We start from the raw sequence: 25477 nt of genomic DNA, 5'->3' as shown, positions 1-25477 counted from the left end.
GGTGGCTAATAAACAGACTTGAGGGCAGAGCCTGAGAAACCGGTTTCACAGGCCGAGCCTCATCCAAGTTCTCTGGACAATTGTTTTAACTTATTTTATGTTTACCAGAAATTGTCACACCCGCATTTAGGAACTTTGCCCATTCCAGGCTGTATGCTATACGTATTTGCAGAAAGTGTTCCTAAGTACCGAACCTTCTATAAGTTAATAGCTATAAAATGAATGCTCACAAATAAGAAAAATAGGCCTCTCAGTTGTATGGGTTTCACTGAGTTTCACACAGTAGTAACACCAGTAAAGCCCCCATTTCTCAAAACTAAGGGTGGTTTCCACACGTGACCTATGGCTCTTTTCCGAATACTGATATTGGGTATATAAAGAAGGCACGACTTCAGCAATGGTAAAGTCAGTAAACAATATTTTACTGAAACATTTCATGACACAGAAAATCTGTCTGAAGTGTAAAGTTACTGTCTTACACAAGAAGGACAGACCCATTTTCAAAGACGAATATGAATACAATAAATATGGAGTTTACATACTAATTTATACACAGAAACTCTGCCCCACAGCCATAAAAATTTATATTTAACAGTGCAACATATAATTTAATCATTTGATTTATTTGACAGGTTTTTTTTCTAAACACAAATAACTACCTGGTTTTCATATACATATATAATATATATTTTATGTATATAGATATTCAACAATCTGTACAGCTTCTAAACATAAACTCCTAAAAGGCACAAGTGTCTATACAACATGTACAAAAATGGCTGGAGCGGACACAAAACAACAATTATTGGTCAAAAGTTCATGATTGCACAAAGATTAGTCATGAGTTTATGTCAGAAAAATGTGCTTTAAGGAAAGGAGGGTTTTCAAAGAAACCTTTAAGTGTTATATAAAAAAAAACACCACCAAAAAACCAAACCAAACCAGCCCGCCCCCCCCCCCCAAAGAGCCCCTAGGTCGCTATCACGAGCCTGTCCTCGTCGTCGTCACTACTCACGTCGCTAAACGGGGCGCTGGCCTGCCTCCGGGGCCGCGCTGCGGGCCTGGGCGCCGCTCTGTCCGGGGAGGGGGTCTGCGGGCCGGGGGGCTCCGGGAAGGCTTCAGGACGCGCCGGCAGTGGAGGCTCGGCGGCGGGCGCCGGCTGGCCCTGCACGGGCGCGAGTTCAGGCTTGGGCTTCACATGATTCACCGAGGCGGCCTTCCCTGCGTCCACTTTACTGGAGCCATCGGGCCTGGCCGGGGCTCTTGCGGGGGCAGAGGGATCTGGAACTTTTTTTGCATTTGCCCGCTGGACCTGAGGAGACCCCTGAGGAGACGTGCTGCCGCTGCCGGGATGGGCGCTGGCCGCCGAGGCGGGCTGGGGCGGCGCCTCCCGCGCTCTGCTGTGGGCGGGTGGCATCTCGGGGGCGCCCGGTGCGTCCACGGCCACTTGCCCGACCGAGGGGATTAAGGTAGGCAGCGCGATGTTCACGATCTGGAGGCCTGGAATGTGCGCCTGAGGGGTGGGGCTGCTCTGCGAGGGAGGGTTTGCCGTCAGAACCTGCAGCCCCACGGCGTTTAGGGCGAGCCCCGGGGGGTGCACTTGCGGGGCCACGTTGGTGTTGGCGAGGCCCAAGATATTGACGGTTTCCATGCTCAGGGAGGGCAGCGGCTGCAGGCCTGGGGCACTGAGGTTCGGAAGGCCCGGCACGTGGATTTGGCCAATGGGAATACATGGCACGACGCCGCTTAATTCGGCCACTCCGGCGGCACGTGTGGTGCCCGAAACTGCCGTGGCGGAATCCCCGGGGGTGCCCACAGTTCTATGAATGACGTTGACGGCCGGAATCGTCAGCTGCATTGGCCCTGCTTGGATGGGTACAAACGTGGAGTATGTGAGGCCGGCAGGTACCACGTGGATCCCCCCGACCGGAACCATATTGTAGGGTGTCCTGGACTGCTGCTGAGAATGCAGAGGAAGGTGGCTGAACAGATGGGTCTGGGGGGAGGGCAGGCCTGCAGGCGGCTGGAGGGTCACCTGCTGCTTCTGTTCTTGAGCGTCAGGCTGCAGCGAGGCCCCCGAAGGAACCCCCGCTGCTGTCTGAGGGCTGCGCGCGGCTGCAGGAGGAGGAAGTCTTACAGCTGCTGCGCTCTGAAAGGCAGGAGACAAAACCCTTTTACAGCACGGCCCTCTCAGTCACTGAGCTAAACTGCTGGCATAAAATCTATTCTTCCCAACCAGGCGGAAGCACGTATATTTGTATACGAATTACAAGCTCGCTGAAAATGAGGTTTTCATTTTAAGAAACAAATTGCCAACTAAAAAACCCATTATACCTTTAATCTCTATACAAATAACAGCAACACATTTTGTACAGTACTTTGCATTTTTCGAACAAATTCCCCGGGTGTTGTCTCATTTATACAGAAACTAACCTTGAGACGCAGCCATAATTATACTGCTGTTGTTCTGTATCTGTTGTTGGTATTGTTATTCTTGCTGGCACCACCAGCTCTACCCTATTTTAGAGATTAGGGGTTATTGAGGAATTGCGACATTAGTTAGCTATGAATGTCAACTCAAAGGGAAAATCAACTGGAGGATTACTCATTTTTGAAATAAAGGGTTGTCATTAATAAAAAAAGTCTGCAGTTGTTTATTCCCTCGTTCCTTCATTCATAAGTTTATGAAATGTCTACTGAAAACCTGACTTCCAGGCACTGGCAGGTGTGTCGGTGATTTTAGGCTAGAGAAGCGGAGAGCACAGGTGACCAAATCTGGAAGTCACGAAAAGGGACAAATCTTGCCAATCTCCCTCCCACCCAAGATTATCACCTAAATATTAGCTTTTTCTTGATAATATCTACATTACAGAGCTACATTAACGCATATACTAATTTAAATATCAAATATAATTTAAGTATTAATGCAATTCAGTTAAATTATATTAATTTAGAGTAGTCTCTAGAAACCCGAGCTTGCACAGTCTTTATTTTTCTCCAGGGTCACCTCACAAACCAAAATCTGCCACATTTAGAAATAAATCCTATGGCCATCGTCAATCCGTACTCCAGGCAAGACAAGTGTCAGGGAGATGAATGTATTCATCAGAGATTTAAACATTCCTCATGAGCCGCACCAGGGGTAAAAGCAGAGACCCATTCACAGCACACGTAGGTCGTGTCTCCGTAGGCCTGTGTCTGGCCCTGAGCTGGTTCTCCGGCAGGAAGCTCTCTAAAGCTGCCACAACAATTTGATCATTCAAGCAAAGTGAACTTCTTGGTACATTATTTGGGTCACACCAACTCTGCCACAGAAACTGGTAGCTGTCATGCCGACAGGGGCAAACTGCAAAATGTTTGGATAATTTAGTGCAAATCCATCATATCAATGCCAGTGGAAAAAGAACTCAGGGTAAGCGCGGGGACAAATAGGTCCCAAGGCTCATATTCCCAAGGGGCACATACATATTTTTTCAAATGAACAGATTTTTAAAGATCCATTTGGTTCTTTCACAGATTTATGATCCAGTATGTGAACTCTTATTAAAATACCCAGCAAGAAGCCAAAAGACATAAATGTCCTTTGCCTTTAAATAAAACAAAAAATTAAGCCTAAACAAACTGATTTAGCCAGAAATAAATAATTTAAGTATATTATTTTCTTAAGTCATTAGAATCCCCGTATTTAACAGGGTAAATGGAAGGAAACCAACAACAAAGCATTTACCTGTGTTAAAGTGATAGTCTTTCCTGCTACAGAACTTCCCAGAATTTCTTCTGAGTCCGGGTAGTCTACAGACATCTGGTGACAGGGGGATCTGGGTGCAGCTTCGGGGGACTGAGAAGTGTCTACGGGAGTCGTTGGTTCTTCTCCGTCTTTTGTACCACGCTGCCTGATCTTCGCTGGGGACTCTGTCTTCCTGCTATGGTCTGACTGCACTGTGCTTAGCACGGTCATCTTGGTAGGCAAGGCTCTGGGCAGAACATCCGTCGGGTCTGTGTGCACCCCAGAGAAGCAGTCGGCAATCCTGATGTCCTCCTCCACACTCCCAGAATCCTGGAGGCTACTTCTAGATGGAAGGTGCTGCGGGCTGGCGGTAACGGAGGGAGCTGCTGACAAGACAGATTCAGCCTGACTGTCTTCATCATCATCTTCATTTTCATTATCATCCTCATCCGGGCCATCCGATTCTTCAAGGTCATACCCAGACCGCTCGAAACCAAATCTTTGCTTTTCATCTAATAAAAACAACCAGGGGGCTATGTTATAGAATATTTTGCATGTGGACAAACGCAACCTTTTATTATTATTATTTTTTATAAGCTTAGCAATGCTGTGAGGAATAGAACAGACAAGGGCTCTACCCACAAAAAGCCCAAAGGTTAGCCGAGGAGAGCGGCGAGGGGAAGAATAGGTCAGTCAGTCAGGAATCAGAGAGGGGAGGTGCTGCCAGAGAGCGGCATGGCCAGGACACTTGTTAGGGATGCAGAACATGAAATGGACCTCAGAAGAGTACGCAGGCAAGGGCAATGTATCAAGAAAATCAGAAACAAAGGCCTCAACTATTAAAGAAGACTGAAAGATATACAAAAATTTGACAGAGTTCAACACAATTCTTCCTGAGCTCTCTCTACTTCTTTGTATCTCCTTTTCATTGGACAAATTAAAACAAAAACAAAAAAAAACCTGATGCCATTTGTATTTGTAAGTGAAATAATTTTATTTAATAATTATATCAAGGAGCACCTGGGTGGCTCAGTCGGTTAAGCCGCTGCCTTCGGCTCAGGTCATGATCCCGGGGTCCTGGGATCGAGCCCCGCATCGGGCTCCCTGCTCAGCGGGAAGCCTGCTTCTCCCTCTCCCTCTGCCTGCCTCTCTGCCTGCTTGTTCTCTCTCTCTCTCTCAAATAAATGAATAAAATCTTTAAAAAAAAAAAAAATTATATCAAATATTTGAATTAATAAGTGAATAGTATTTTAGACATGTTTCCATTGTCCTCTGGGTAGTAATATCCTTTAATATTTAAGACTTCTACTTTTTCTTTTCTTTTTTACTAAGAGAGGTGCTAAATATTCCCATCATTTTTTCATTATGATTAATTCAACTCCTCACAGGAAGAGGAACGTTAACTAAAAGTAATTCATATCAGCCTCATAAACTCATGTGGGACTGCGTTTAACAAAGAATATTCAAGAAGGTCCAGGTTTCAAATGGTTTCAAAATTTTCATAAGCTCATGTGGAACCTGATTTAAAACTTTACCTGTTTAAAAATCTTACAAAATTAAAGGTGCTTTCCCTTAGAAAGCTAATGAACTTTAAAAAGTTAAATGGAGGAAGATGAATGCAAAATCTCTACCCCAATTCTTTGTCATGAGCCATAATAAAGAAGACATCACATTGTATTCAGCTTAGCTTTGAAACATTCTGCATTTATACGTACTTTTTAACATTTTGCTTTTACACATATATTTTGAAGAGGTTTATTTCTTGCATATTCCAAATGGTCTGCATATTAATTTACTTTACTACTCCTTGTATATTACAAAGATAAGTTCTTAGAGAAAAGTCTCAAAGGATGGACACCAAAACATTTGAGGGTAATTATTTCAAGAAGATGGAATGGATTAGAATTTTTAAGTTGTTTATCTCAAGTACATGTTACTTTTAGAATTAAAACATTCAAGGGCAAAACATACACATGTAGGCTACTTTAAAACATGATTTCACTTGCTTTTTGCCTTAAGGCTTCTGTTTTGCTATAAAATAACACTAATTTACTGAATCCCACCAAGTGCCCATGCTAGAGATGGAATGGGTGATTTTGGGGTAATTGCCCTGCCTTCTGCCTCACAGATACCTCTCTGCAACCCTATCTGATGTTTGAAATTCTAAAATTGAAGAGTCATTCCCAATTTGTTTTGAGTTTGCCACAACAGTGCCAAATCAGACATTTTTTGGTATTTTTTTTTTTCTCTTAAAGGGGAAAGTTGAAGAAAATCAGAAGACATCAGATGATTAGGAGAACAGGTGACTAGAGAGGGAGGCTGATTTCATCAGAGGTCAGCCCTGCTACAGAGTCTAACTAGGATGAAACTTGCTTTACTTTAAAAACTATTACTCTGTTTTAAAAGAGAACAGTCTTACTTTTATATTTACGACTTTTTCAATATTCCTCGTAAAGCCGAGGTCCTAGTCAGTCAAAGAGTCCAAGCTCCAAGCAGAGACCGTGTGTGCAGGAAGAGAGAAGACACCAAGCCTGCATCATCTCAAGTGGATGCAATGGGACACGGGCAGAGGAATTCAGCTAAACAGCTGACAGGTTGGTTAGAGCCAACTATGGTCTGGCAGGATTGTGTGAATCCTCTGAAGCTACGCTCTCCTGCAGGCTCGATGCCATGAACCCCACTCAAGTGCTCACAGAAAAGAGCGCTCAGTATCCACTGTGATCCAGGTCTGGGGGACAGGAGTGGTAGCTATAGAGAAGGGGCAAGACATTCCACCTGGATCCACACCCCCTCTCCCCACTAGGGAAAAAACACTACGCTGTGAAGAGAAGGGCACAAGCATTGCTGCCCTCAGGACACTGGTGAAGACTTACTGCAGTGGGAGGAACAGGAGAAAAAACACAGCTCTACTCCTTGAGGAGTGACAAGATTACCAGCTGAGTCTACCACAGGAGCTGAGGGAGTGGTGGGGGAACACAAGGGCCACAGCCCAGAAACCTAAGAACCTGGTACATGTGGATGACTGAGGCTGAATCAGAACACAGGTGGCTTCCTGTCCTCCTCTTCACCCCTTAATGCCAAGCTAGGACCTCTAAGTGACAAGATAACAGCCCAAAACTGCTGGGCAAGGGATAGGAGAAGAACAGGAATGTGGAGAGTGACTCTCACTGAGACACAGTACAAAGGGAAGACCTAAAACTGGGACTGAAACAGGCACTGTTCTCATAATCCACCCAACCCCCCAAAGACACGTTATCTCTATAGGAATCTGAAGCTTCTGGTGCTGTGGGAGTTGCCATGGCTACAACAAATCTCTCACACACTGTCAGATTCCTAACTAGAGAAACTCTAACACCCACACTAAAGGCCCTGCAGGAGAGGCACACCCCTTAGGAGGCAGAAAGACTGCTTACATAGTCTCCACTGTCTTATACAAGATGTCTAGCTTTCAACAAAAATTACAAGGCATACAAAAAGGCAGGGAAAAAAAAAACAACATACTCAGAAGAGAAAAAGCAATCAGAACTAGTTGGATGTGATACAGACACTAGACATGTCAGAGAATTTAAAATAAGTGATGTGTTAAAGGCTCTAATGGGAAAGGTGGACAACCTGCAATGTCCAGTGGGAATTTCAGATGAGACATGGAAACTATGAATGAGAATGAAATGAAATGCTACAAATGAAAAACAAAGTAACAATGACAACAAGAAAATGGTCCAACCCGGAATTCTGTGCTCACTGGCAATAATTTTCAAAGATGAAGCAGAAATGCAGGTTTTCTTAGAAAAACCTAAACTGAGGGGATTCATTGTCAGCAGACCTACTTGACAATAAATGTTAACGTAAGCTCTTTAAGCACAGAGGATATGGTATCAGATAGGAATGTGGATCTACATACACACAAAAATGAAAGCATCAGAAATAGGATAAAGATAAAATTATTTCTCTAAAGTTTTATTTGCTTTCTCTAAAAGACAATCAAAGGTCTACAGCAGTCACAGTGTGCTGTGTGTTTATAGCAACCGTAGATGGAGAAGGTACAAACCTACAGCACAACAGACGGAAAGGAGGAAAGCAACACACTGTTATGGTGTCTACACTGCCTGTGAAATAATGTAGCATTATCTGAAGGAAGACAACTACATTTTTTAAAAAAGTATAAGTAACAAAGTCAAGGAAGAGATAAAATATAACAAGTGTAAATTACAGAACACAACAAGGTATGAGTAACAAGTCAAGGAGGAGATAAAACAAAATCATAAAAAATGCTCAATTAAGTCAGAAAGAAAAAAAGAAATAAAAAAACAGCTGGTGATAGATTTTATTCCACTACATGAAAAATGACATTAAAAGGAATGGTCTAACACACGAATTAAAGGAGAGAAATTGCTAGATGGGATTAAAAAAAAGCAAGTGCCAAGTATACATATTGTGTACCAGAAGCCTATTTTAAATATAAATAGATTGAAAGTAAAGTTCGGAGAAAGATATACCTTACGACATTAACTAAATTACAGCTGGAAAAACTAACTAGTATACTAATATCAGACAAAGTAGATTTCAGAACAAAGAATATTATCAAGAATGAACAGGAACATTATATTAATGATATAGGGGTTGCCTCACTATGAACACATATAATCCTAAAAGTGTAGCAACTAAATGAAGCCTCAAGATAAATGAGGCTAAAACTGAAAAAAGTAATAAACCAGTCAACAATTATAGTCGAAGACTTCAACATTCCACTCTCAGTAATTGATGGACCAAGTATACAGAAAATCAGTAAGAACACAGAAGACCTGAAAAACACTATCAAATAACTTGTCCCAGCTGACAGGTATAGAACATTCCACCCAACCCACAGAATATGCTTTCCTTATAAGTATACATGGAACATTTACCAATATATACCATATTCAGAGCCACAAGGCAAACCTCAACAAATTTAAATTAATACAAGTCATACAGAGTATGTTTTGGATGAAAACAGAATGAAACTCGAAATCAATAATTGAAAGATACCTGAAAATCCCCCAGTATTCCAGATTTACCTAACATATTCCTAAATAATCCTTGGGTCAAAGAAAAAGTCTCAAAGAAAGGTCAGAAATACTCTGAGCTACATGAAAGTTAAAATATAACATGCAAACTGTGGAAGGCAGCTAAAGAAGTGGTTATTGGGAAATTTACTGTATCAAACACTTCTATTAGAAGAGAGGTCTTAAATAAATAATCAGAGTTCTCACCTTTAGAAATTAGAAAAAAAAACACAAAAATCACACCCAAAGCAGGGAGCAGAAAGTAAATAACAGAGATAAGAATGGAAATAAAGAAGTTGACAAAAGAAAAGCAGAGAAAGTCAATGAAACCAAAAGCTGGGTCTTTGAAAAAAAAAAAATAAATAAAATTGATAAATATCTAGTAATACTGGCTAAGAAAAAAAGAAGATACAAATTACCAGCATTAGGAAAGAAAAGGGGGCTATTACTACAAACCCATAGATGTTAAAAGGATAATAAAAAATCTATTAAGGGGGTACAGTTGGTTAAGCATCTGCCTTCGGCTTGGGTTGTGATCCCAGGGTCCTGGGATCTAGCCCTGTGTTGGGCTCCCTGCTCAGTGGGGACCCTGTTTCTCTCCTCCTCCCCACTCATGCTCTCTCTCGCTATCTCTCGCTCTCAAATAAATAAATAAAATCTTAAAAAAAATCTTTTAAGAACTCTATGACCCACCAATGAACAAACTAGAATTCAAAAATAAGCTACAATACTATTTAAAATAGCACCAAAATAATGAAATCTAAGTATAAATTTAAAAAAGGATCTGTTACATTGAAAACTAGAAAATACTAGTTAAAGAAATAAATAAAGAAATAATGAAGAAATAAATAAATGAAGAAATAAATGAAGAGATATACTTAATTCATAGACTGGAAATTTCAGTATTGTTAAGAAAGGATTTCTCCCCAATTTGATCTATAGATGCAATACAATTCCATTAAAAATCTCATAAGCATTTTACAGATATTGACAACCTGATTCTAAAATTTCTAGGGGAAAGAAAAGAAACGAGTATAGCCAAAGCCATTTTGGAAAAGAAAAGAAGTTAAAGAACTCAGACCCAAGCTGTGTGGTATTGGCAGGAGGACAGACATATAGGAACCAACAGATGAGAGAATCCAGAGATAAAACCCACACAAATATAGTTAGCTAAATTTTGACAAAGGCAGTTCCATGGGGAAAGGACAGTCTTCTCAATAAATGTTGCTGAAACAAATGGACATCCACATATAAAAAAATGACACATACTTTACACCTTATACAATAACTCAATGTAAATGTAAAATACAAAACTGTAAAACTTCTTCAAGAAAACTGTAGAAAATCTGTGTAACCTTGGAGTAGACTAAGATTTCTTACATACGACATCAAAAGCACAATTTTAAAAAACTGATAACCTGGGCTTCATTAATATTTTAAAAAACCCTTTTTTCTCTGAGAAAAACACTACAAAAAAGAATAAAGACAAGCAGAGACTGCAAGAAAACATTGCAAATCACATTTCTTTTTTTTTAGATTTTATTTATTTATTTGACAGAGCGATAGAGAGAAAGCACAAGCCAGACCCCCAAAGCTACTCATTCTATTATTCCTTTCATACGGCACTCTGGAAAAGGCAAAACTATAGGGAAAAAAGAGATCAGTGGTTGCTAGGGGTTGTTGGGTAGGGGAAGCAGTTGTCTATAAGGGAATGGCACAGGGGAATTTGGGGGGGTGATGGAACTCCTCAGTATGGAACTGTGGGGGTGGACATACCATTCTACACATTTGTCAAAGACCACCATAGAGTGAGCTGAATGCCATGAAGTGAACTTTACAGTATGTCAATAGAAACATAATCAGCCAGGATGTGGGATGTACCCAAGATGGAATGCAAGCTGAGACAGATGACCCTATCTGAAGTACAAGTGAACCGCACAACCACTCTGAAGGGGTGGGAAGAAAGGTCCACCCTGGGTGAGGGTTCTGACCGGATGAGGTGAAGGTCGAAGACAAAACAAACTGCACACACACTGACTGTAAGTGTAAATCTGTTTCTTTTGCAGGTGGGTTAGGATTTCTGAAACTGGTTCATTAATACTAGCGTTGAACAAGGGGTGCCTGTGTGGCTCAGTCGGTTGGGTTTCCGACTCGGTTTCGGCTCAGGTCATGATCTCATGGTTCCTGGGATCAAGCCCCACATCAGGCTCCATGCTCAGCGGGGAGTCTGCTTGAGAGTCTTTCTCTCTCTCTGCCCCTCCCTCTATAATAAATAAATGAATCTTTAAAAAAAATCCTAGAGTTGAACAAATATGCAAACACAGCGTAGATGGGGACCAGGTTCCTCACTGCCAGGGACAGAAAAAGAGAAGGCTAGAATCAACCGTGTGGACTGGAACTGGGACTATCAGTATGGACTCATATTTCATTCATGTATATGGCATACGTGTGAGTGTGTGTGTGTGTACATGCTCCCCCCCCAGATACAGAAATGAATACAGATGTGTAAGTAGGAGTTAGCGTATGTACATATGCTTCCTAGCTCTACCCAGTGACAGAGGACAGAGCAGTGACAGGTCAGTAGCTATGAACACACCACCTAGTGAGATCTTGGTTTCTAAATACCATTCTCCAGTAGGGGGAACCAGAAGTCCTTGGAGAAATGGTTGATGTCAGGGCTGGAACATCTTGGTGTGCGAGAAAATAAGGAACTTCTTAAGGAAAAAAAAAGATGGGGCCCATCAAAAGGGCACAGGAACAGGCCTCAAAGAGCTCTCAACGGTGAATGAGAACTTGAGCTACACAATAAAAAACAGTAAGACTGTTCATAACCCAAAGAATAAAATATATATCCTTGAGTCCATATGGATGTAAATGAATGAAAGGATGAAAGAACACATGGAGAAATGGTAACTTCCCCTTGAAGAAAAATTCCAATTAATAAATTAGAACACCCTAGTAATACTTATCCTAGGCAAGATCCACCAGTGTATAAACAGGATATCTGCATAGTCTCAAAGTATCTCCCACAGACATTTAATATTTACAAAGGGAACGACAGTAAGTTTACAGCAGAAAGTCCTGGAAGATTAGCCAAGTGAGATAGGTTAACCTGACCAATACTACTTATTGACGTAACGTGCCTCCGGATACGGTAAGACTGCCACAAGTACAATCGCTCTAACCTTCCTAATCCAACCTCAATCCAATCATGAGCGTACACCCGAAAACCCCGCACTGAGAACATTCTACAGAATAACTGATCCGTGTTCCCTACAAATGGCAAGGTCATGAAAGACAAGAGAGACTGAGGAACTCATGAGAGGAGCCTAAGGAGCCATGACTGCCAAGGGCCATGTGGGATTCTGAAGGAGACCCTCAGCCAGAAAAAGGACATCGGTGGAAAAAGTGGTGAAACTCAAGTCACTTCTGTACTTCAGTTACTAACGTTGAGCTGAAGTTAATCTCTTCGTGTTGGCAAACGTTCTGCAGTTCTGCACGATGCTAACATAAGGGGAAGCTGGGTGAAGAGTATACAGGGACTCTCTATATGCGCTTTGCAGCTTTTCTGTTAAGATTAAACTTATCTTTTGGAAAGCTGCATAAAACAAACAAACAATCTGCCAGTGCTCCAGGGTCTTTATTTTACTCCCTCGACATCAATATTCTGTCTCATTCAGATAAGCTTGCACAATATCCACTTCCCTGCTGTTCTTATACTCACCAAGACTTCTCTTTCTGATAAACAATTTTCTCTTTCCTATTGTTTAATAGGAAACTATTAATCCTTGAAACCAAATCCAACGCTCCTCTTGGTGAATTTAAAAGCACAGGAAATTTCTCCCCAATACACCATAACCTACATACATGTGTTAAGCTTTTAGCACCTACAACTGTTCCTACCTTGTATCTTGTACCTAGTTTTGCATCTCTTAGTCAGCTGCGTATATGGTTCTGGCCACCCGGACTCGCGGAGAATCTGGCTTTGTGCTACATACACACCAGTACTAGTTGATCATAACTAAAACAAGTAGTTAAGGACAGGGTATTTTCTCTGATAAGGATTAAAAAAAATGTAAATTGTAGTTAATTATTTTACAGTGTCAAGCCCATAGCTCACAAGTGTCAGAGCTGAGATTCAAACCCAGGTTTTGTCTGGCTCCTGAGTCTCTGCTAAATGTTCCACATTCAAATGTCCTATTTTAAAAATCTAACTACAGAGTGACCTGAAAGGTCAATAGTAAATTATCAAAATTAAACCAGCTTATAAATATGCATGAGTTGAATGTTTATAGATACAAAAACTAAAAGCTTCATGTAATTATTTGATTATGAATAGCAGAACATATAAAACGCAATCCCCAAGAAGAATGTAAGCTAATAACTCAACCTTTTTAATTTCACAACAAATACACTGCATTTTATAGTGACTATGGAAGTTTAAGAATACTTACAGTATAAATCTTTAAATCTTTAAATTATATATATATGTGTATATGTATACACACACACACACACACACACACACACACACACACTCAATTTACATGAAGGATTTAAAAAGAACACCATATATTGTTTAATGGGGAAGGGGGTAAAACTATTTGGCTCCATGTTAATCTGATTTTGCCTTGATCATGCCAAGTTTCAGACAAAGCTGGAGGTATGATGGGTGGGAAGGCCCACAGGGTGGCTTCCCTGGACCTTTCTTTCTCCCTGGACAGAGCCACAGGCCTACAGCTTGAAGGGCTGGGATTCCTTGCTGTAGCTTTCCTTCTCCAGGACAAGGAGAGAATAATGTTTATCTCTGCATGTGCTGAGTCCTGAAACTCCTGAAGGGGAAGTTTCCAAGTCTGGAAACCTGAAAATGAACTCTGGATCATCACATACTTGTTAAACAGGGTTGATACTCTAGGGTGACAGAGAAAAGAGAAAATGGATAGCTGAAATGAATGGACAACAATGGCATCCTTTCAAATACCCATAGCGCCAAGGCAGAGCCCACCAACTCTTGTTCTCTTGTTTGGATTCTTGTTAATAAAAGTCCTTTCATATAACTTCACCGTCCCCTTAGCCCTGCTCCTACCCCCAAAGAACACTATTACTACGGCCTCAGAAATCATGCTGACAGAAGACGAAGAAAGGAAAAGTGACTTGTCTGTGATCACCAGCTGGCAAGGGCGAGACCAGAGACTTGTTACCTACTCCAAAGACTTACCATTTAGGACTTTGTGGTATTGTTCACTTTGCTGTAGCACGTTACACAGTGCAAGAACTACCACAGCGTGCTGCACGGAGTTCCTGTTACATCCGACCTTGGCAACCATGAGGCTCGCTGCCTGTTCTCGTCAGTAAAGTTTTCCTGGCACGTAGCAGGCTCAGGGGTTTACAAACTGTCTAAGGCAGCCTTTGGTCACAGCCACAAACGTTAGTAGTCATGACAGAGGCTGTATGACCCACGAGACCTGAAATATTCACTATCAGGCCCTTTCCAGGAAAAGTCGGCCAACACCCATACTCCACTATCCTGTTTCAATCTAACAGGCACGGTGACAGCAGTGATATCAAACTCCTCTTAGCAAGGAAGTTAAGAGATGTCTCTATGGCTAGGAAGCATCAAAGCCAAAATTTGGAACCAGCTTTTCATGTACTTAGGAGTCCTGTCATTACGCCAATGGGATGCACGGCCTTCCTACTATTCTCCTACCATTGTTCTCTTGGTGTGACATACTGACTGTAACACTCCAGGAGGGCAAAGGCTGTAGCTTACCCCTCCGCGTCCCCCAGGGCCTCTAGAACAGACATAAAAAAAACCCCACACTTGCTTAACAAATTCATAAATGCGTGGCCCTTACAAGTTCTGTTTCGTTTACGTCCTCCTGGACACATTCCCTGCTCCTAAATTTTTCCAATACTCGGTAAAAATTTATGTAAGTGGAAAATTAATGCCTTTAATTTCTGTGAATTTAAATTTGTGAGGGAAAGAAGAGGTAGGTGATGCGGCACCGCTGTTTTTCAAAAGTAAACGTTTCCATAAGCTTCTGTCACCCAGTTTCCCTGAAGATGGAGTTCCAACTCCAGCATGGGTCGGATGAACTGCAGCCTGCCCTCACATCGCTGCCACAGTGACACCTGCTGGAAGAATCGGATTCACAGGCGGCCACCACCACCCCCTCTGGGATCCGCATGCTCCTGCTTGTCTGGCTCACAAGTTTAGAAACAGTACCTGGAGATCCAGACAAACAGCAGCAACTTGGGGGAAAAAAAATTCTTTTAAAGCCCACAACCATGGCAGTAATAAGTTGTTGTTATTTTGCTTGTTTTAAAAGGTGAAAACATCATTAAGAATGTAAGGGGCCAAAGTTTAACGTTCGTTCGCTTCGGGAAGTAAAACCAAAAGACTCGTATCTGTGTCGTTCGTTAATGATATTGACACTTCTTTATCTTATGTAGAAATCTCCAGAGCTATTATGGTTTCGTACTGTGCATGGAACGTTTTCTTAAAAAGAAGCAATTCTGTTTTCCCTGAAAATCCCAGTGACAGAAACACACTGTACAGGTTTCATGTCGACAGAATTTCATTTAGAAAAATTCATTTAATTTTAAGGGCAAATGTGATACAGGTTTTAAATCCTGCGATCTAACGTCACGGCTCTTACACACCGTACCCCAAACTTGTACCCCAGCAAGAACCATGTCTGAAGCTGCACTTGGCCACACTGGATGGTTCTCCCCATTCGGCAGCAGATTAACATTCTAGCACTGAGGCCCGGCACTGTTGACAAAAACATTCTTTGGATCAAGGCATGAAAAGCAAATAGCCGGCAGCACGGTTTGTGACACAAAAGGTGAAAACAAAGTATTCACTACTACCCCAAGAGCACAGGGACAAAATTCCTGAGACTGTGTCATCTGGCCCGGCAAAAAGAAGATGCGCACCACGTGCGGCTGGCTGGAGGGATGAGACTTTTCGTGAGCACATACTACTATAATTGCAGCTTGAGTTGCTGGTTTTAAACTAAATGGAAACTTCTTTTTAAATGCCAAATGTCCACATTTTAACGGCTGGCTTAGAGAAACTTATAATTCCTCCTGCTTCATTCAACGTAAATGGTTCCTAGCATCTGTAAATTTACTCCACTTGGAAATTAGCCAAGAATTCATCGGCTGAAAGATAAAATGGGTAGCCTTGCAGCCCACTGTTGCTAAGGGCAGTAAGGAATTTAAAAAATCAAGGGTCTTGGGTCCTTCATCACACCATTTCACAGTGACCTTCAACAAGTCCTCTTTAGCAACCAGAGACATGCACATGACCCCAGTGAAGGACATTCTGAGTATTGTGCTGGTCGGCACAGTAGGGAATGGGTTTAAGATAACTTAAACAAAAAAGATTGAAGATAATGCCAGGAAAATAAATACTAAAGTTAAGGAGAAATAAACCCAGAGTAAACCTTTGTAGAAAATAGACAAAATGAGGTAGACATAAAGGAATAACTAGATACAGTATTAAGAAGCCTTGGATTTTTGCCAGAAAGCCATAAGCTGGCTAAGACATTACCAAATGGTAATAATATTTAAGAAATAAATATTCTGGGGGCACCTGGGTGGCTCAGTCAGTTAAGCGTCCAACTCTTGATTTCAGCTCAGGTCACGATCTCAGGATTATGAGATCAAGCCCCATGTCTGGCTCTGCACTAGGCATGGAGCCTGCCTAAGATTCTCTCTCTCCCTCTACCCTCCACGCCCTGCACACTCTCTTAAAAAAAAAAAAAATTTTTTTTGGTGAGATACTATGTAGTAACATTGGCCTTTCGTGAGTGTTTAATAAATTTTGTTGAATGAATGAAAGCTCAGAGATAGTATTTCCTGGTGATATACCTTGGTGTGCTATAGAGAAGATCAATTAAATGACCAAACCCCCAAATTTTCCCTGTAACCTAAAAGCACTATCCTTGGTATAGGTTTCTGGGTGCTATTCTGCAAAGTCTGGCATTTAGAATCAGATCTCCCAAACAACAACATTGTGGGTTATTTTTTTCTTCCTTTAAAAATATCTACCCCATTTCTTAGATGTCCAAGGTGGGGCTCGATCCCAGGACCCTGAGATCATGACCTGAGTCAGCTTAACTGACTGAGCCACCCAGGTGCCCCTCTAATCGTCCTCCTTAAGGTACTGTAGGACTCCACTGCTTGCAGAGCGGCCGCACGGTTAGACGAGGAAATACGCAGTGTGGCGATCAAAATTACATAGGAACTTAAATCAGTATCTAGAGAAGACAATGTCACAAATTTTCATACTGATCAAGCCTTGACATTTTAGAGGAATGGTTTCCCCAAAGACACGGAGTCTCTGAATCTGGCTACTTAATTTTTTCTTAATCACTATATTCTTTAGTGGGCATCTATCATCTGTCAGCATTGGTAGTGACAAATTTCAACTGTGTTTAGGCAAAGCTCGGTGACAAAGGACAGTCAGCTGGTGGAGTTGAGTTATTTCAGCCTTTCACTTTTCACAGGGCTAGACCGGCTATCCCCGGACAACTGCCGCTGTGTGGGCATGAAAGGCATCGGAAAAGCCACTGCAATCATTACCTTTCTGAAATAAAGGTAAAAAAGCTAACCGTGAGTGGCACTGCGGCACCTTCCTGCCAGCCAGACCTCCGCCTTTTCCTGAGTGTTTACTGGAGACATGCGGCAGCGGGATGCCCAGTGTGGTTTCTGACAGTACCCCGCACCAGGGCTTAGTATCAGATTTATGCTAGATCACAAATTTGAGAAATGATACTAAGATCGCAGGGTGCCACAAAAGCATCTGATAAAACTGTTCACCATTAAAGAGAAGACAGCAAGTTCTGTGTGCAAAGATCCTACATCACACGATACAATCTGACCCCTCGTTTTCATCTAGTGGGCCAGGAAGATGGAGAACACATGGTCAGGCAGGAATGTCGAGAGGGGCAGAGGATCCTATGAGGCATCTAAAGTCTCCCGAGGAACCACTATGTGTCTGATCCCTACACGGGGGAGACTGTGTGACCAGGGGGACGGGAAACCTCAGTGAGCAAGAAGGGGGCAGAGAGGCGAAGCTGGCAGAGATCACTCAACACTGACCAGCCTCAGACCCCTGAGCTTCAGTCTAGCAGGAGGTGGAGGTGTACATTTCAGAATTTAAAACTGCAATACTTGAAAACATTGATTCTCCTTCCTACTTTTTTAAAAGTCAGCCACTTCATCTACAACTGTATTTCTAATAATTTGTATGTTTCCCGGGGAAAGGAAATTGACAGTAAAGTGAGACACTTTGTAACAAACTGCTACGCTTTACCACATCCTTATGGAATTAAACTTTTTAAATCAAAGGAACACTTTACATATTATGGAATGTTTAACAGAATAAAAATACTAGAAAAATCATACCGAAGAAATACTGGCTGTCAAGTGTCACATCATCAAGAAATTGGTATAAACTGCCACAGCAGCGGCTCTGATTACATCTGAGGACAAGTGAGTAGAGTGGACACCTGGAACCACCGCTCCTGGGCTAAAGCTCCCTTGCATAGTCTGACCTGTCCCGTGGCCCCCATCAGGTATGCACCCTGTCCAACTCTCACATCCTGTCCCAGTTACGTGCTTAGCACCTGCTCCTTGCCCCTAACCTCAGGGCTTTTGCCCAAGCAACCCTCTCGATCCAGAATGCTGCCCTCCCTCACCCCTCCTCCTCACCGATACTTGTTCAAATAAAGCAATGTCTGGATAAGTAAGTCCCTTCCCTTTCTTCTGGGACATCCTTAGTCATCCTTCTGCAACCAACCAGGCATCCCTGCTCCTGCCCCGATCCCAGCCGAGGCTGACTCGCGCCAACACCGCCGCCCAGGCAGGGAGCCCCTGAGCCCGAGGGCAGCGGCCGTGCACATCACCTACAGCTGCTCAAGGGCTAAATGAATGAATGAACACTTCAACAAGAGAAGCAAATTTTCTTTTCTGGAACTACTGAAAAACAGATCTTCGTCAATCTGGAGTGATCATCACCGAGGATGGAAAAAAGGAGTAGTCAGGTAAGTTGAATTACCGTCTCGTCTAATGACCAAGAACTAACAAATTAACGAACAAATGTCGTCATGGCTTTGACAACACCTGTGTCTGTGTTACTTAAAGTAATCTTCACGGGTAGAGGCATTAAATGCCGTATTATAGCTACCGTCTGATCTTAGGGAAGGGATTTAACGGAAAACTAACATGTCCAATTCTAAAACTAATAATAATCAAGAATTTTCTGACAGACTGTAGGTCATTTTTTCCCCCAGTCCTTCATTAAATCAACAACTATTTACTACCTATCACTTGCCAGCCACCATCCTAAGAAGCCAGAGATCGGGCAGTGAACACAAAATCCTTGTCCTCATGTTTTATTTCCATGAAACACACACACACACACACACACACACACACACACACACACACACAGGGGATCCTGAACACACTTTAAAGGAAGAGGCAAAGGGCACCAAGGATGACTTCAAGATGTTTGGACTAGCAGCTGAAAGGATGGGAGAAGACATTCGGGAAAGTGTGCTTCTTAGATGTAAGGGGTGAATCGGAAGTTTGGGGCACGTCCAACTTGAGGTGCCCATTAGACTCGCCAGTGGGAGTGGTGAGCAGGTGGACGGATGTGCCAGTTTGGAGTGGGTACTGGAATCAGCAGCAGACAGGTGGTATTTACTGTCAGAAAACGGAATGAGATTACCTAGTGAGTGGGTATAGACAGAAAAGAAAAGAGACCAGCCACCACAGCCCTGGGCACTGCATGTGGAGGCCAGTGTTCAACTAGAAAACAGGACCCCCTCCAGACAGGCAGCATCCTACTGCAGGCTTCTGGGCTTTCTCCCCGAAAAACACAGACATCTGAAGAACTGTTAAGCAAGACCCCATCCCTAACGACTGCTGATTTAATGAAGAGGAACCTCTTTTCAAAGAATAATAAGACACAACCTTAGGACAGTAATCAAGAAAACACAAAGACAGCAGGCTCTCATTCATCCAACTGGGCAAAATTTAAATTCTTACAGTATACATTCAAGGATGTGCAGAGACAGAAATTGTTCTAGAAAACAATTTAAAATTAGAAAGCAAAATTAATTTTCTAGGCATCTACATACAAGGTGGTACTGTTAATGCAAATTCAAAACACAAACCAACCAAACACATACTGTTCATGGATATATGAACGTGCATTAAATGAACTGAAAAGCACAGTTAGTGTCTGCCTCTGGGAGGGAGAGTGACCGGCAAAGGTGACCTGATGTGTAATGATGTGCTTGGCTGGTTTTTTCCAAAATACACTGAATTTATGAAAAAGACCTGAGGCAAATACGAGAAAATATAATAATCAAGTCCGGTGTGAATACATGAGTGCATGTAATAAAAGTCTTCGTAATCTTTTTGTATTTAAAAAAAATCAAAATATTTTTTTAAAAGCACAAAATAGTATAATGAAAAGAAGACCACTGGTATAAAACGACAAATGTTTACTACTTTTATACCTACACTCCAAGCCCATAATAAAGCAAAAGTAGGATATATTTGTTGGCATATTCATAAAGAATTACTAGGCCTCCGTATGGCCACAGCACTTGGCAAAATCCACCTAGATGCTACAATTTACTATTCAATCAAAACTGTGAAAGAACTGAGTACGCTACCCATAATTACAGTAATTAAAAAAAAAATTTAACCAAGAGAAAAATGAGTAAAACTACCTAGTTTTATCAGAAGATCTGAATAGGGAATTAGGCTATCAAGTTTGAGTTATAATCTAAAACCTGCTTCAAGTGCTTCTGGAATGAGCTGAGAAATACAAAAAAGAATGGATAGGTATATAAGTCCATCTGTCAGCCAATTTAAACAATACATGATAATTAATGGAAACCACACTTAATTTTCCTATGCAAATTTAGGATATAAACACTACCTTCTTTTAACTTTAGAGGACTCTAGAGATATTTTACTTAATTTTTATAAGACATCTTCCTAAAGAAGTAAAACATGTAAATGAGTACATATTGTAGTAATACTTTTTACACTTAGGTTTTTCAGACATTAGTATTTCGCATTTCTACTTTCTTCCTTTTCTAGTTTGTGGGTAATAATAAACTTGCTGAAACTGTTATTCATTCTTCCTAGCTTTTTACTTCTGAATGACTCAATACAATTAACAATACAGCAAATAATTATAAAGCAAATAAATAATAAGGCAAATAAAAATTTTTTTTCTTTGCTTCATTGTGGTAGTTAATTTACTGCATGACTGCTAAGAGCAGAAAATAAACCAAATAAAAGCTGTTTACAATAGAAGTGAATTATAAATAATTCTATTAAATGTGTAAGTGTGTAATTCAATTTCTGACATTTAAAAAATCAGCTTTTAATAAATATGTTCCTAGGACAGAAAAGTTACACTACGTTAATGTGATAGGCACTTTTAAATCCTGGTATTGCCATCCCCAAAATGTATCAAAGCATCAAGGTGCCTAAAACACTTTAAAAAGCTCCTTATTGTCCTAAATTTGTTACGACTATCTTTTTCTTCTATCAAGAATCTATCAGTTTATTCCCCAAAGAGTTAAAGGCAATCCTTTCTGTGTGCTTAAAATACTGAATCGTATCAGCTGCACCACTTAAGATGTGAGTCACTTCCTTTGCATATTTAGAAAAAAATTCAGGGTGATTCATTTAGTGTGTTACTGGTTGTCAGGCGGACTAAAACGCGTTTGACTTTTTACCTATATTTTCAATGGTGTCCTCACCATTTTCTCTTTGGAAATTTTCTAGATATCAAACTAATGCATATTAACTAAAACATAGCAAGCAAATAAAGGTCTAATTTGGGGCATATTTCAAAAAAAGACAACTTTTTAAAGAAAACTTAGATCTCTTGGTTGATAAATTCTTGGCTTATAAAAAAAGTCTTACGAAAGAATAATTCTACTCTCTAATGAGTCAGAACAGATGAACAGGTTTATTTTTCCTCAAAATTGGTTAGAGATAAACACTTATATTTGTTGAGCGAACATTGTTAAGAAAACAACCAGTTAACTCTTTAAAAATAACAAACATTTTGGGGATGCAAAGAAATGTTTTATTCCACAAACATTTCCAGAGCAGCTGCTCCGTGCGAGGCAGGGCACCATGGGCTGCGGGTGAAGGAAGCATCACTCCTTCATCAATTCTGCTCAGGAGATGCTTAACAGTCTCAGTGAGGAGGTAAGGTAAGCAGTTGTAGATAATCCAAAAATAAGGCAGAAAGAGATTCAATGCTTTCAGAGAGCAAACGCTAAAATATAAAACACTACAGAAGCTGAGAGAAGGGAAAAGTGGCTTCCCCCAGTGTGGGAAGGGAAAATCAGAGAAGGCTTCATGGCAGCAGTGGATTTGAGCTAGACCTTGAAGGAAAGGAAGATTTTGCCCAGTGCACACAGGGAGCCACGTTTGCATGGGGATTGAAGGCGGGGGGGGGGGGGGGGGCGGGCGGTTTAAGGGAGGGTTGGAGAGGTAGAGAGCCAGATCAATGTCATGTAAGCAGGAAATTTAAGCCTTAGGATAGGTGAAAGAAAGAAATGAGAAATAAGGGTGAGGAAGCAGGTGGACACCAGATTATAATGGACTTTGAAGATGTGAGGTCAAGCGGCTCATAATTTATTTGGGAGGCTAAATGAAAGACTTGCAGCAGAGCAGTAATATGACCAGACACATGCTTCAGGAAGAGGAACATCTGTGGGGATGGATGGATGGGAAGGAAGACAAATTAAAGATGGGAAAACTGATTAGGAGGCTATTGCATCATGTAAATAAGCAGCAATGACAATAAGAACTAGGAAGTATTAGTGAGAATGAAAAGAAGCATATGGATGCAAAAAAATAGCACATTGTAAATAGCATTTATGAAAAATATGGAATAAAGCCTTACCTGATTCTTCTGTATCTTGTTCATCTATTAAACCTACTGAGACGCCTAAATCCACACATTTCTTGCTATGTGTCTTGGACTTCATGTGTTTTGTCAGATTTCCTTAAGGGAAAAGAATGTTTACTAAGCTTACGTAGTATTATTTTGTTCTTGCATTTGTCAACACTGGCAAATTCCATTCCTATTTCAAGTGAAAGCACAGACTGTGGTTATACAATTCCAAGACTAAAACTCGGACAAACGAAAGTATTGGTATCTATATGTTGTAATAACCTTGCTATTTATTACTAATAACTTCTCTTTTTCAAATCTGCCTCCTCTACTTGGATCATGTCTACTTTTGCCTTTGGTTTCTATTCTCTCATCCTCATTTATTTCTGAGAACAGTTTACATTTAGTTTAAAGTCCTTTTGGGATTGCACTAAGATCTATGGTTCCTGGAGTCTGAATCCTCCCACATTGCGTCTGCTGGATCTCCCCCATGGTACCTTGTTTCCTTGCATGCTTTGTAGTTTTTATTTTAAGTTTATCTTCAGCCAGACTGTTTCCCATGGAGTCTTAAGGACCCTGGATTGTAGAAACATCTCTTGGGTCAGTTTTCCAATTGCTTCTACTTGGGAGTTAAGGTTTCAGACCACTAATTCTAGACTATCTATCTATCTATCTATCTATCTATCTATCTATCTATCTATCTATCTATTTCTTTATGGCAGAGGTCTGGGGTTTTGCTTTTTTAGCAGGTACCTTTTCCCCACATGGTCCAAAGTCACTGGGCAGGAGGGCCAGGCTTATGTCAGAAGCCCCGGACTCCATTCCAGGATTGACATTAAAACCCCAGGGCTGGAGGAATATATCTGGCTTTGATGTCCCCATGATTTTTTTTTTTTAATTTTAAGTTTTATTTATTTGTTTGGTCATTATTATTTTTTAAATGTCTATTCACTATTATGCTAGCACTGAGTTTCTTTTTTATTTCTGTTACCTGGGAATTTGCCTTTTTAAGTTTCAAGCTTGACTATCTGTTAAAAACTACATTTGGTTGTTATGTCATAAACAGAATTTCTGTTCACTGGAACCTGAGAAAGAATTTCCCACATTAATTTCCCTTCACCATATTGACTAGAAGTCTCATAATAGTATCTCTAAAGAGGTATTTCCTTTGGCAGCTAAGTATTATCAGGTTAACTGGGAACCACTGGGCACATTTGTCCCAAGTGATTATGAATGCAGGGGGAGAGCTCAGATTCTTCTAAGGATACCAAGCAGCTTGAGTGGATAATGCCACATACACATACAAAACTGCCAACAAGGGAAAAGCATCTCTTTTGAGAACACAAACAAAATCTAAAGACCTAGTTTGGTGAGCAGGGGCAAACTAGTATTTGAGAATAAGCATCTAGAAGAGTTAAGAATGTCTGAGTCCTTGCTCTCAACTCTGGGCTGGCAGTGGCTGAAGGGCCGGGGACACGGCTCTATTTACAGAACCTCAGGACCACTGCAAATGCCCTAAGTCCGCGGACCTGGTCACACTTGTTCAAGCCAACTCTTCCACTAGTCAGTATGCAGAGCAACCCAGAGCTTTGTGCTTCAGGGGGGCTCAAGTGTGAGAGGGTGCCTGGACCAGATAATGTCTAGGCCCATCAAACTCTGACTTCTGTAATTCTAGAGGTGACACCGGGCTTACATGGCTTGGCCGTGTCAGATACTTACTTTAAATACACTTAAAAAAAAAAAAAAACAACCATGAAGCAAATATGGCAAAATGTTAATGATTAGTAAAAGGTGGTTGGTATATTGGCGTTCATTATACAGATCTCTACTTTTCTATATGCTTCAAAATTTTCACATTAAAAAGTTGTAAACAAAAATGGCTTGGCCATCTGAATATGGCTGAAATGTCCACTTACAAGTCAAAGCACTTTCTAATATAATAACTATTACAAACCAAATTATGAGTTCCACTAATAGTCTCTTTTAAAGTGCTTTTGTTCCCTAAATGGACAGCTATAGAACATTATTTGCTTCTTACAGAAGTTAATGGATAATTGTAATCAGGCAAATTTGGGAATATAGCTTTTAATAAGCACATTTTCTCATAACTTGAGCTATTACTTATTATCAGCCTACTTCTTAAATAAGTTAAAATAAACAATCTGCATTTTAACATGCAAAATATACATATTAAGATGGAAATATCCCCTAGCAATGCCATGAACTTTGGGCATTAACTTAATAAGTAAATTTTTTAACAGATTTAATAAAGATTAATCTAAATCTTCTGGAAGGCATGTGAGGTTTTGTTTTGGGTTCTGATGGCAACATACAGAGTGCCTAGCTTTTCTGTAACATAAATGATAGTAAATCCTGCAGAGATGCGAGCTCACTGTACAGTTTCTGCTGACTGACCTTTAAACAGTGAAAACAAATCAATTAAAATTCTTTGGAGAATGTCCTCATAAAATAAATTAAGAGGACAAATGACAAAGTAGAGATTTATAGGCATTACCATGGGAAGCATCACTTTCTCGCACTGCAGAGCATTCACTGGGCAGCATTTCGCTCTCTCTGCATACCCGTATTTATGTAGCACTGTCATTACATCACTATTTCTGTTACCACCAGACACAGCCGATGAGAAGGAGAGTTGTTGCACCGGCTAGGACAACCAAGTAAATCCAGTAGGGCAACACCTAGAGCCTCATCTAAAAACAAGTCTCTTATTAGTTAGCTACCTTTAGAAGATAC

At 41.0% G+C, this 25477-nt stretch overlaps 1 protein-coding gene across 6 annotated transcripts in view; it reads right to left on the bottom strand.

The window, feature by feature from the left end:
- Positions 1 to 401: 401 nt before the first annotated feature.
- HIVEP1 (HIVEP zinc finger 1) overlaps positions 402 to 25477 on the bottom strand; it is a 140352-nt gene continuing 115276 nt past the window's right edge. For 5 of the 6 annotated variants that reach the window (XM_036115827.2, XM_036115828.2, XM_036115829.2 and 2 more), the window contains exons 7-9: positions 22733 to 22834; positions 3728 to 4239; positions 402 to 2149 (exon numbers count right to left, since the gene is read on the bottom strand). In XM_036115827.2, the coding sequence (XP_035971720.2) occupies positions 971 to 2149; positions 3728 to 4239; positions 22733 to 22834 (1793 nt within the window). In that variant the 3' untranslated portion in view covers positions 402 to 970. The other variant, XM_078055701.1, reaches the window with a different exon arrangement.

The sequence above is a fragment of the Halichoerus grypus genome, chromosome 9 (assembly GCF_964656455.1).
Source record: "Halichoerus grypus chromosome 9, mHalGry1.hap1.1, whole genome shotgun sequence".
Classification (NCBI taxonomy): domain Eukaryota; kingdom Metazoa; phylum Chordata; class Mammalia; order Carnivora; family Phocidae; genus Halichoerus; species Halichoerus grypus.
The sequence above is the reverse complement of the archived record's forward strand: the minus strand, read 5'-3'. Positions and strand labels throughout refer to the sequence as shown.